General features: G+C 36.6%; 1 protein-coding gene across 5 annotated transcripts; it reads right to left on the reverse strand.

The window, feature by feature from the left end:
- Positions 1–1,007: 1,007 nt before the first annotated feature.
- On the reverse strand, positions 1,008–5,255 carry LOC104731739 (putative disease resistance protein At1g59620). 5 transcript variants are annotated; one of them, XM_087450583.1, is made up of 5 exons: positions 4,979–5,255; positions 4,729–4,851; positions 2,797–3,691; positions 2,513–2,662; positions 1,008–2,420 (listed from the first exon to the last, which is right to left on the reverse strand). In XM_087450583.1, exons 3-5 carry the CDS (start codon positions 3,677–3,679, stop codon positions 1,243–1,245), a joined length of 2,211 nt encoding a protein of 736 aa, XP_087306709.1. In that variant the 5' UTR covers positions 3,680–3,691; positions 4,729–4,851; positions 4,979–5,255; the 3' UTR covers positions 1,008–1,242. The 5 variants fall into 5 exon arrangements, with proteins under 5 accessions (XP_087306709.1, XP_087306712.1, XP_087306708.1 ...); XM_087450586.1 differs by having other exon boundaries at positions 4,708–4,851; positions 4,979–5,093; XM_087450582.1 differs by having other exon boundaries at positions 4,958–5,093.
- Positions 5,256–13,651: the final 8,396 nt, after the last annotated feature.

Here is a 13,651-nt window from a genome sequence, read left to right on the forward strand (position 1 = left end):
GGTATTTTGAGCAGATTTATGTCCAGTCCGCGAGAGTCTCATGGTGTGGCTTTAAAACAGTGTTTACATTACTTGAAAGGGACAGTTGGCTTGGGTCTATCTTATGGAAGATCGAGGGTGCCTAAGCTAATTGGTTACAGTGACAGTAGCCATAATGCTGATCCTATTGATAGTAGAAGCACATATGGTCACATCTTTTACTTCGGTGATAGTCCAATCTCGTGGTGTTCAAGGAAGCAAGATGTTGTTGCTATGTCATCGTGCGAAGCAGAATTTATGGCTGGTACAGAAGCTACTAAGCAAGCAATCTGGTTACAAGATTTGTTGGCTGAGATTACTGGGAGTTTGCTTGAAAGGGTTATCATTCGTATTGACAACGAATAAGCTATTGCCTTGACAAGAAACCCAGTTTTTCATGGAAAGAGCAAACATATTCATCGACGGTACCACTTTATAAGAGAATGCGTAGAGAACGGACAAGTAGAAGTGGAACATGTTGCAGGGACTGAACAGAAAGCATACATACTTACAAAGGCTTTGGGAAGAAACAAGTTCAAGAAAATGAGAGAGTTTATGGGAGTTAAAGATTTGACAACTTTGGAGTTCAAGCTTAAGGAGGAGTATGTTGGTTTAAGTTTGAAGTGAACTTAAGATAGAAAAACAGGGGATTCCTAATCGAGATATGATTAGTGAATAAGATAAGTCTCAAGGTTATTTGGTGTTATCTAAAGGATATTGGTGTTTCCTAGTAGAACTAGGATTGGTGTTTATATATATATGTATGTCGAGTTATGACATAACATATAGAACCTTGAGAGAGTTTGAGAGATTGTGTGTTTGAGAGAGTCTTAGGTTTTGAGTTATTTTCCTAAGTATATTCATAAAGAGAGCTATTTTTTGTTATTTCACACATTCTTCAAATACAAACTTTGTCATTCTATAAACTCATGGCCATCTAAAAGGCTTCCTTTGTAACAAGGAGGTCCTCCATCTTTAACCATGAATAGTGGAGTGAATATAATTTATGGTCATTGCAGGAAATAGTCACAAATTCAAAGCAGTTAGCAAAGTTATAAACTTACAAAGTTACATACAGAGATAAAGATTATAGAATTCAAGCCAAACAGAATAAAAGACAAACACAAAGAGAATTGTATACTAGTGCACGAATGACATGTCTCAGCTCTATGAATCAGCAAAGTACTAGAGTTATGATTGTAACCCAGTGAATATAATCATCTTTCAACACCCATCCATCTCTTTATCGTCGATCTTATAATATCCAAAGCATCTCAATTCACTTGGGATAGATGAATCTAGAGTTTCTCTAGTACACCCTTGGCCATCGTTATAAAGCACAAGATGCCGTAGCTTTGTCATTCTTTGAAGATCTTTCGCACTGCTATGCTTTGTTGAGAAATTCACCAACATCTCCATGTTGACTAGATTACCCATTTCCAACTTTGTCTTATCATGCATCGTCCGCGGAAGAGAAAGATATGCCAATCCTCGCATCTCATTCAGGATATTAGGGATGTAGGGCGAACTACGTGTCGTTAGGTTGAAATAGATCATCTGCTTCAGATTCCGCATAGAAGAAGGTAGATGAGTTAACTTTGCATCATATAAACTCAAATATCTCAAGTGGATGAGCTTTCCAATGCTAGAGGGTACTTCCTCTCCAAAATCAACTCTAGAGAGATCTAAAATCCTAATCAATTGTAGCCTCGTAAACCATAAACTTGATCCCGCATGAGAACCAGAAACCTGGTTCCAGATAAACAAGAGAGATCTAAGTTTTGGATTCACCAACTCTGCTTCTGGATCATATGTTTCATCAAGCCAGTGTACCGCCATCCTCCGAGATTTACAAGGAGATTGAGAGTTTGTAGTATCAACCACGTGTACAAAATTCTCTTCTTCAGCTTTACGTAGACAAACTTCTCTCATCATGTCATGCATGTGACATGTTTCGAATCCCAAGTAACTAACATCTCGTTTAACCATGTGTCTCTTGACCAGTTCTTCTACATATCCATCTCCGACCTCTTCAATGGTTGCTCCTTTGTAAACCATTGGTCTTGGTATTCCTTCTGCTGCCCAATAATAGGACAAATCCCAAACCCGTATTGGATGATCTTCTGGGAAATGGGCAAGGTAGAGAAAGCAGTGCTTCAAATAAATAGGCAGCTCTTCAAAGCTCAGATACAAAATATGATAAACAGAGCTGATATTTCTGTCATTGAAGCTAGTCTCTCCAATAATGTTGGATTTAATATTATGAGATATCCTTTTCCACTCACTTAATGTGTGTTGGGAAGCTAACAACCCTCCTAACACCTTAACAGCCAATGGTAATCCTCCACAATGATTTATCATTTGCCTACCCATCTCTTCGAATTCGACATCAACTTTAAACTCTACACAACATCAACATGAATTTGGGCTTTAAAAGCAAGACATGATGCAGAAATTAAAAGAGTCTTTTATATGCATTTCTTTAAAACTTTACCCATTGTTGTCTCTTTCCTAGGAAATGCTATCCTTCGAAAAAGTGTCCAACTTTCATCAGAGGTTAGGTATCCTGGTTTGAAAGTGACACACGTAGGATCTGCATGTATTCCAACGTTCACGTTGCGTGAAGTAAGTAGTACCTTCCATCCTGCATAATACATTTTAACATTTAAGCAAAACGAAATCATATCATTCGGGTATGCCTTGTCATGTTCTAAATTTTGATCTTAATCGAAGCCTTACGTACACATGTAGAATATAAGATGAAGCATAATATGTCACCTTTTTTGGGTGGAAACACAGGCTTTATTCTGTCCCAATCTTCTTCTCTCCACATGTCATCTAGGATGATCAAAGAAGTTCTAGTTTCCAACAATTGAAAGAGCTTTTCTTGGAGGTCTTCTTCATTCATATTTGTCTCTACATGCTTATCATGTTTTGAACTAAGCTGTTGCAAGATCGTTTGCCACACATATGTCCGTGTGAACTGTTGCGAAATACACACCCACGCAACGCCATCAAAATGGTTTTTAACCATTTCATGATTAAAAACTTGTCGAGCAAGTGTAGTTTTACCGATACCGCCCATCCCAGTTATAGAAACTACTTGAATGCTATCTTCCTTCACCAAATTGCCAACCAATTTATTAACATTCTCCTCCAACCCCACAAGCTCGTTTTCGTTATTGCTCGGAAATGTTTTTCGCATCTCCCTTTCTCTTTCTTGTAGAGGATTTGAATACTTGCTGCCATCGAAAATCATCTGTTGCACTCCAAAACTCTGCATATCACGAATCACCTTGGAGATTCTCTTACTTATACCTCCCATATCTAAAGCAATTTTCCTATGGTCCATTCTAATGCAAGAAAGTCCTCTCAAACATTTCTTCTTGATGCTATTTATTTTTACAAGCTCTTCCTTTAGAAGGAATGTTTCGATTATATCCTCTGTATCAAAAACAATTTCTTTGATCTCTTCAACACAATTTCTCACCAATGCACTTGCATGCTTCTTAGCATCTGCATCTTCCAAAAAGGATCTAAGCAAGTTTAGATCCCTTTTGAGTTCGTCGAATTGGTCATTAACTCCCTGAAGTCGTTCAGATTCTCGGACAAGGAGGTCCCAAACCTTCTGAACGCCGAAAGACAAAAGTGACTCAGCCATAATATAAGCGTCCTGCTTAACCATGAAATTAATAGTCAGTAATCACTAGAGAGTCTATAATTCGAATCATCCTTTTAAAATTACTGAATCAATATTATTATTGTGTGGAATCTTAATAAAAATGAAAAAAAAAAAAAAAAAACAAAGCCCATTCTTCCAACAGAACACAAAAGAACAACTATATTTTTACCCGCGGTACACCGCAGGACAATTTCTTTTGTAATTAAAAACAAAAATTTAAGTTGCATTTGTTTTTTACAATTAGAGTTAAAATTGTATAATTATATTTCAATTTTTAATTTTAGGATTTAACCCGCAGTATACTATGATAACTTGTTTTTTTACATAATCATAATTTAATCGAATTAATTAGATATGTACAGTATTTTAATATTGATAGAATGTATAATATTAAATTTTTGAGTATTACTGAATTCTTTTATATAGATTTTATGTTTTTTCCAGGTTTTCTATAATTAACAAAAAAAATTATGTTGGATAAAATATAAAATTATAATTTTTTTTATATAATAACATTGAGATATTTGTTATTCTATTTGCTTTAAGTATATAAAAATAATAATTTTCATTTAGAATTTGCTTTATAAAAAATAATAATATCCATTTAGAATTTTCTTTATAAAAAATTATAATTTTTATTTAGAATTCTATTTTCTTTAAGTTTATAAAAATTATAAAAATTATAATTTTTAATTAATAAATTTGAAATTGACTATGTAGAATATAAGATTGTTTATTTTTTTTTAAAAGAGATCTTTTAATTTTAAAGATATTTTAGGAATATATTGCTAAATATAAAAATTCTGTAAGTATAAACCAAAATTGGTTTAGGAAATAAAAATCAATATAGTTTTTAGGAAAATAATTGATTTTTCGATTTTTATATATTACGAAGATAATCGAAATTGATTTTCATATTTTACTTATTGTTTTTTATGCATTTTTTTAGAAATTAATTATGTAAATAAATTGAAATATATTTTAAAAATGTATATATAGATAATTACCTTTAAGGAAAGTAGTTTTACCTTTTCTTAAGATATGTTATTAGAGTTGACTCCAAGTCAACAGCTACCGACAACCTTTGGCGACAACACTAACCAGCAAGGCAGCAAACTTCCTATTTTATATTTCAGTTAATTTGGTCCAGCCTGGTAAAAAAATAAAAGACAGAAATCACTGTGCATTGTAGAAAAATTGACAGAAACAAGAAAACAAAGTGTTTATCCCTTTGAACAATTATGGTCATTGTATTACTTTAAGACAAGAGGGCCTCACACAAATCACGATGGAGCTGATCTCCAACGGGGTCTGCTTTTTTTAGTGATCTAAACTCCAAATTATAGTTGGATTTTGAGGCGAACTTGGGGAAAATGGATGCTCAATAATTCGTAGGAGAAGCTCCCAGAGATTGATCCTTTATACCCAATTTCGAATCTAGATGCACGATATTATGAAGGAAGGAGGGTATCATGATTATGCTAAGAGTTAACGAAGGAAAGTATTATTCTCATTAATTAGTAAAGGAAAGTATTTGCTCGTCATGTTTTGGATTAAGATTATGCTATTATGAAGGAAGGAGGGTATCAAGATTATGCTAAGCTTCTGCAAAATCGTCTGCCACACATATTTCCTTGTAAACTGTTTGTGATAATTGATATACACACCGCCCATCCCAGTTATAGAGCTCTTCTTTAATCAATTACCACAACAGTTTTTTAATCATGAGATGCAAGAAATCTTCTCATACGCTTCTTAATCCTCTGTGTCGAAAACAATTTCTTTGATCTCGTTCACACAGGTTTTCACACAAGTTTAAATCCCTTTTTAATTCATAGTGTTTCAGCCGTAAGTCTCCTGCGTAACAATGCAAGTGGTAGTTAATAACTTGAATATGATCCATCAGTTCATAATTCGGATCGTATTTTTTTTAAAAAATTACAGAATCAATATTTACTATTATGTGGAATACTTAATACACAGATCTTGGAAGATAGACATAAAGAAAACAATAAAATCTGTTGTAAAATCGGTGTAAGATGAACTTGAATAATGATTGAAACGTGCACATAAGCACTTTCCTTCAAGAGTATTTTGACTCTTCTTTCAAGCCTAGGGTTACAAGAAATCCCTTGTAGGATATGAACATCAAACCTTTCTCTCTTGTTTTAGGCTAAGATACAAAAGAACCAAATAGAGATTTGTGTTTTGTTTTTGCGTTTATCACCAAAATTTTTCTCAAACTTTGTTTATGTGAATCTGATTTTTCTTTCCCGGTTTCTCACTTTTTCTTACTCTGTTTTTATTGTGAGTAATAGAGTTTTATAATGGTCGATGGTTGTGACGAACGTTTGCAACCGTTCGTTGAATAAGTGTGACCATTCACTCAAGAGTTGCGTTGGTTAACAAAGTAATCGTTGATTAATTACACTTAAATCTCCAACATTTCTCCCCCATTTAACTGTACTCCTTGATTCACGACTTTAACAACACATAAACAAACTCATGCATAAATGTAAATATCGAAACAATTGAATTTACATCTTAGTAATATTACACAATTCAAATACCCGAGAATTAGGATGTCCAATGGATTGAATCCTTTCAACTCATTTGGGTACATGAAGATAATACACATACAAATTTCTACACTACTCTAATTGTTTATACTTGACACTATTATAAGCCATGTGTCCCTATCCATTCATGAGCATATTGGAAGCTAAGTCCAAGCTTCTTGATGTGGCTCCACTTCATATTCATATAGGTTGATCTTTTATTCTTGCACCTGCAAATGCAATTTTTCAAAAGATCTATTAAGAATAGAACTTCAACCTAATCCTTTATTGCAGGTTCAAGTACTTACTTTGGGATGATACAACAAGTGCTTCAATCTTTAACTGTAAGCTTTCCACATTGAATTCAGCCTCTAATGTTGTATAAGAGGGGAATTGGGTATCCCACAATTAAAAATGTCGAATGGACTTTAAATCCATCCCTCTAGCCGACTTGATCACCAAGTCTCTAGCTAACCCTCTAGTCAAGTGATCAGCTAGATTCTGCTCAAACCAAACAAACTGTATGGTAATTGCCCCATGAGTGATCAGCTCATGTATCATGCAATGTCTGACACCCATGTGTCGTGACTTACCATTATACACTTGGCTATAAGCTCTAGCCAAAGTGGCTTTACTATCACAATGTTGAAACAAGATATATTTGTGGTATGGATGATGAATGTAAGTGATGGTGAGATATGAAATGAATGGATGGCAGGGTGTTTCAATTCTCCTTATGCAGTTGCAGTATAAGAGGTGTCAATCCAATCTGAGAGTTTGTGAACAATCAAGATGTGTATATGAGCCTAAGTTAAGCCAAGTATGCAAAGGATGTTTGTCACTAACAATCCTACTGATAAAATGTAAAGAGCAGAAAGTAAAGCTACTAGAACTAGATGCTAAAATATAAATGGAACAGAATGATTATGACTAATATGAAGCTAGAACAGAAATAGAAACTATGCTAATGAACTAATGCAAGACAAGTAATGAACAGGACACTAAGAGAATGCAACAGAAATGCAACTAGAGTGAAACAAGAGATAAGACAGGACAACCACAAATCATAAACAAGAGTTCTGGGGATAAACTCGAGCAAGCACTCGATCGAGTGTAGATCAACAAAGCACTACACAAGCGAATGCAAGAAAAACAATAAACAAGGAAGGCCTTGAGGAGGGATTCATGGGCTGGACTAATGAATGAAGTCATCTAACTTGGTCAACAAATCTTAAACAAACTTTGAGCTAATCTCTAGACATATAATTCTAAGACAAGTTTAATCCACTCTCATGGCAAGAAACAATCAAACCTATGCATCTCTAGACTTGTTCTCACATAGTAAAGAATCTACACAAGCAGACATTAAGCAATATGTCTCATACCAAACAAGACCTCTAATCTCTTAGCAAGCCTAATGGTAAGCTCTAGATCTAGCCTTATCTATGCTTCTTAAACATTGGTGTAATGCTAAGATGCTTGAAATCAAACCCTACCCTCTCAGTTGTAGGATCAGCATTAAGGACGTCTAGCCTAGAAGAGATTCTACCACAATCAAGCTTGACCAAAGCAAACAAACCTCAAACACAGCCCAGCCTAACCCATCCTCAAGATCCTAAGCTACTACTCACAAGAACACATGATGAACATCAAAGTCATAAACCCAGAAAATACTGAAACTTGCATCAAATGAAAGATAAAACAAAGATCTATAATATTGGAGAAAGAATCAAACTCGAATTCTCAATATTCTGAAAGTTATGAAACCAACAATATTGAAGAATCTAGTGCTTTCTCTCTTAAAAGAAGTACAAGATCTAATAAAAATAAAAGTGCAAAAGGAATAATTCCCAAAAGGGTAAAAACTAGGTTTTTGACTATTCTAAAAAACTGGACTCTTGGTGGCTGCTGGGTACAAGGTCCTTAAATAGAAAAAGTAGTGGAAGCCCTAAAAATGCTAAAAGACAAAATAGCTAGGCGGCTCGGCCAACTCGACCCGGTGCTCGGTCGAGTGACCGGTCGAGTTGGCTTTTCTCGTGCAGCTTCCACTCGGTCGAGTCCCTCTCTGCACACGGGCGAGTGTCTGGTCAAGTGGGCGGTCGAGTGGGACTCTGGGCCTTGTTTCTTCAGCCTTAACTCTCTTGCTTTCTCCTCTTGATTGCTTCACTTCTCCTCAGCAATGCTTCCATGCTCCTTAAGCTCCAAAATCACCTGATTATGCATGAAAATATGCAAATGCAATGCAACTAAACTCTAATGCATGATTGGTCCTAAAGCTATGCAATAATGGTAAAAATGGATAGCAAAAGATGAAAAAGATGTGAATATACTAATGGAAAACAGGGTAAAATATATGAACATCAACACCTCCAAACTTAGTCTTTGCTTGCCCTCAAGCAAATAATCAAGACATAAGAAGGTAGGTGAGGTTTGAAAGTGGGATCTCAGCTCCTAAAGCTTGCATATAGACCATCTAGAATCAATGTCCAAGTTACTAGTACTATGATGCAAGTTGAATGAGCTGTACTTAAAGATTTTAGACAAGCATATCACAACCTTTACTGATTTGAGCCTTAGATATCCACATGCATTCAAATCAACCATTTCCTTTAACATTCATTAATCAAGAACATGAATCAATTCTATGCAATGCTTAAACTCATTTGGCTTGGAGATAAAGGTTTTGAGACAATGATGGTCTCTTTTTCAAGTGGGGCTTTTCACATTTCAAGGTTCTCTCATAAAAAATTGATTGAGCTTTAGAAGAATGCTAAAGGTAAGAACACTTAGACACATACAAGAACAAAACCTTGTCTACCCAAAGGTACCCAAAGTGTTTATCCTATCAATCTAAACCCAAATGATCCTAGTGCTACCCTTTAACTTCTTCTTTTCTCTTTCACCCTTTTCTCTCTTGGTTTTCAAGTCTTAGGAGAGGTTTCTTATTTGAACTTTCTAGTGGGATGGGGGATTCTTACTTATTTGCTATGGTTCTCTTTTCTTCTTGTTCTTAAGACATACAAGCATTTTGCTAGACTTCTCTTTTCTTTCTTTTCTTTTCTTTAACTAGAACCATCTTTAACAATTTTTACTTCGCATCCTTTCACTAGACCTTGCTTAAACACATTCTCCTCTTAAAGACTCTACCCTTTTTCTTTCTCTTTTTCCTCTTTTCTTTTCATAACAGCCAAGTCCCAAACCCAACAAGTGAACCACCTAGTCCTATCTAGTTTGAAAAATGCAAACTAGAACTACACAAGGCTTTACTCTTGTCAGTTCAAACCTAACACTTTCTACCAAGCTCAATCCCAAAAATAGGCCTCACACACACAAGAAATAACATGGCTTGAAAGAAGGGTTGGTTAAGGGGTAGGGAAACTGATTTTAATGGTTTAATCAGCTACTTGGATCAACAAGAGTGGTAAAAAAGAGAAAGATGATCCAAATATGTATTTGGTATCCATGAGTTTAAAGCAATGCACACATTGATAATTGTAAGTCAATATTAGGTTCTTATAAATAGGAAATGGCATCAAATCACAATATGCTTCAATTTAGACCAAATGCAATGCAGGAATTCAAGGCTTGGTTCAATCTTATGCTTCTAACTACTCAACTAGCATCAAAGTACTATTAACTTGGGTATTGATCCTAGTCTAGTGAATTAAGCAAGCTAACAAGGCAAAACTCATCATAGATCCCTAATGCAAATATTATACAGTCCTACATGAAACATGCTAAACAAGATCCTAATGTGCAATGCAAACTACATGAACACTCTTTTTTTATAAAGATTTTTGCAAAAAAAATTTCAAATTTTTAGGGTTTTTCTATGCCTTAGATGTTATGCAAATACTAACATGATGATGCTAAAAATTTGAAATAAGAACACAAAACACAATGTCAAATGCTATCTCAAACCCTCTCCCAAACTTAAATCACACAGTCCTCTGTGTGAAAGAAATTTGATTGAGGATTTAAGACCAAAAACAAAACACAATATGAAATGCAATGGTATTTACAAGTGAAGGTGATAGTGGTACCTCAAGGGTTGTTGAATATGTCCACATCCTCTTGCATGCTGTCAAATGTGTAGGTGGGGGCTTGTTGGTGACTTTGGGAAGGTGATTGGGGCAGCTCCACGATGGCAATCCACCAGGAATCGGTCGAGTACGTGCTCGAGTGGGGGGGGTCGAGCTGGACTGCGAGTCCATTTTTCCAAGTCCAATTCTCTCCAAACCTATCTACACTCTCATTAAACAGCCTGCCCAACACAAACAGAAAACAAAAATATCAAAACTACAAGGAAAATAAAGCATATGTACAATGATACCTTAGGGACTTCCTCCCTAGTGAGCTTGTTTAAAGTCACTAAGCTTGACTTTGATGCCTTTTCAGGCTTGGTTTAGAGACCAAGGAGGTGATGAAATCCCCCTGGTTCTACTTGATAACCTTGGTTTTGTTCCTTGATCACTACCTCCTTAACATTTGAACTTTGTTTCTTTTTAAACTTGAGTCTTGGTCTTGCCTTCTTCAAAGACCTTTTGTTGAGCTGAACTTGAAGATCCTTCACTAAACCAGCTAACACTTGAACTGAAACCTTTAGCTCTTGGACAGTCTTGGCTTGGGTTAAACCTTTAATACTAGGGTTCTCTCCATCCTCAAAAACTTCACAACTAGCTTTTTCCTCTACCACAAAGTGCTGACCTTCAATAGTAGGGTGATGTGTTGAATTCTTGATGTCAAACTTCATAGTGAAGTCTTTAGCAAGGTGGAGCTTGATGGTTCCCATCTTAACATCAATTACAGCCCCAGCTGTGGCTAAGAATGGTCTCCCAAAGACGAGAGGATCTTCTGGCTCTTGGTCCGTGTTCATGATCACAAAATCAGTTGGTATTCTAGCCTTCCCTATCTTGACTGGAAAATCTTCAATTACTCCAAGCACATCCCTCTTGGATCCATCTGCTAGGCCAATATAGAGATTGCAAGGCTTAAAATGTTCATATCCCAACTTCTCAGCCACTGATTATGGCATTAAGCTCACTGAAGCTCTTAGGTCACATAGACATTTGTCGAAGTGCATGTAGCTGATGGAGCAAGGTAGGTTGAATGAGCCTGGATCCTTAAGCTTTGTTGGGATAATAGCTTTCCCAATCTTTTTTAAATCTTTCATGTCTTGATCATGAGCTTTCTGCTTGGATAATTCAAGAAGCATGTCCTTGAGGAAAGGTTGATTAGCATACTTTTCCAAGGGAGGTCCTCTCTCTTCCTCTTTCTTCTCAATAACAACCTCTTGTAGTATGGCCATCACTTCTCTCTTCTCAATGACAACCTCTTCCTTCAAAGCCATCACTTCCTCTTGTTGCAAAGCCATCTCTTCCCTTTTCTCAATTATCTCTCTGAGTTCTTTCAGCTTTTGTGCCTTGAAACGCCCTGGAAATGGTAGAGGCAGTTTGTAAGCAGGAGAGATGTATCTAGCAGGCTTAACAGCTTCAGTGTCTTCAACTCGATCGGCCACTCGATTTGGCACTCGGTCGAGTGTTGGCTCGAGCACCTGGTCGAGTGCTTTGACGGATTCAGTATGCTGTGCACAATCTTCACGCTGGGCTTCAATAAATAACAAATCCTCCCCACCTTGAACCCCACTGACCTCAGTGACAGCTTCTTCAAAGAGATTAATAGCTTTAGCTGTAAACTCCCTTGGGGTTTGAATAGCTTCTTCAGGAAGTTGGTTTGGCTTAGGAGCTGAAAGAGAAGCAATGGAGCTCTCCATGTACTTGACCTTAGAGTTTAGGTCACTAGAATAGGAATTCAACGTTTGGTTCAGCTCATCAAACTGCTTTGCTACCTCAATCTGCCCAGTTGCTTGCCCAAGTAAAAGTTGCTGCATCATAGCTCTTAAGTCAGGTTCTTGGGCTTGTGAGGTCTGAAACCCTAGAGGGTGACACCATTGAGCCTGGAATCCTGGTTGTTGGTGCATGGGTACATAATGGAACATACTGCTTTGAAACATGTTTACTGACTCGAACTGACACTCGGTCGAGCACTAGCTCGAGTGGGTGGTCGAGTCGACTGGGAAGAGAGGTCTATTTGTATCCGGCTTCTGGCTCGATCAAGTGCTCGATCACGCACTCGGTCGAGTAGTGGTCAAGTTGATGGTCGAGCTGGTACCTGAAACTCAATCACAGACAAGCAGTAGAAGAAACAAGATCAGTAGCGAACAAGGGGATAAAAGAACTTAATCTTAGACTTCTATTGATCCTAATTGTCACAAAACACACTCAAATGGGCAACGGCGCCAAATTGAAACAAGATATATTTGTGGTATGGATGATGTATCTAAGTGATGGTGAAATATGAAATGAATGGATGGCATGGTGTTTCAATTACCCTTATGCAGTTGCAGTATAAGAGGTGTCAATCCAATCTGAAAGTTTGTGAACAATCAAGATGTGTATATGAGCCTAAGTTAAGCCAAGTATGCAAAGGATGTTTGTCACTAACAATCCTACTGATGAAATGTAAAGAGCAGAAAGTAAAGCTACTAGAACTAGATGCTAAAATATAAATGGAACAGAATGATTATGACTAATATGAAGCTAGAACAGAAATAGAAACTATGCTAATGAACTAATGCAAGACAAGTAATGAACATGACACTAAGAGAATGCAACACAAATGCAACTAGAATGAAACAAGAGATAAGACAGGACAACCACAAATCATAAACAAGAGTTCTGGGGATGAACTCGAGCAAGCACTCGATCGAGTGTAGATTGAGTGCAGGGTCAAGCTGGGCAAATCCGTGAAACAGAGCAATGCAAGAAAAACAGAGCAATACACAAGCGAATCAAACAACGATCAAACAGCAGGATTAAGACTTAGAAATCAATAAACAAGGAAGGCCTTGAGGAAGGATTCATGGGCTGGACTAATGAATGAGGTCATCTAACTTGGTCAACAAATCTTAAACAAACTTTGAGCTAATCTCTAGACATATAATTCTAAGACAAGTTTAATCCACTCTCATGGCAAGAAACAATCAAACCTATGCATCTCTAGACTTGTTCTCACATAGTAAAGAATCTACACAAGCAGGCATTAAGCAATATGTCTCATACCAAACAAGACCTCTAATCTCTAAGCAAGCCTAATGGTAAGCTCTAGATCTAGCCTTATCTATACTTCTTAAACATTGGTGTGATGCTAAGATGCTTGAAATCAAACCCTACCCTCTCAGTTATAGGATCAGCATTAAGGACATCTAGCCTAGAAGAGATTCTACCATAATCAAGCTTGACCAAAGCAAACAAACCTCAAACACAGCCCAGCCTAACCCATCCTCAAGATCCTAAGCTACTACTCACAAGAACACATGATGAACATCAAAGTC

This window comes from Camelina sativa, chromosome 5 (genome assembly GCF_030686135.1).
Source record: "Camelina sativa cultivar CO46 ecotype springtype chromosome 5, ASM3068613v1".
Taxonomy (NCBI): Eukaryota; Viridiplantae; Streptophyta; class Magnoliopsida; order Brassicales; family Brassicaceae; genus Camelina; species Camelina sativa.

What these genes read in the sequence shown, in the direction of transcription:
- LOC104731739 (XM_087450583.1), bottom strand. Translation starts at nt 3,679, where the DNA reads ATGGCTGAGTCACTTTTGTCTTTCGGCGTTCAGAAGGTTTGGGACCTC. An exon ending in TGTGTTTCCACCCAAAAAAG is followed by an intron (nt 2,663 to 2,796) that starts GTGACATATTAT and finishes TGTATTATGCAG; the next exon opens with GATGGAAGGTACTACTTACT. An exon ending in TAGGAAAGAGACAACAATGG is followed by an intron (nt 2,421 to 2,512) that starts GTAAAGTTTTAA and finishes GATGTTGTGTAG; the next exon opens with AGTTTAAAGTTGATGTCGAA.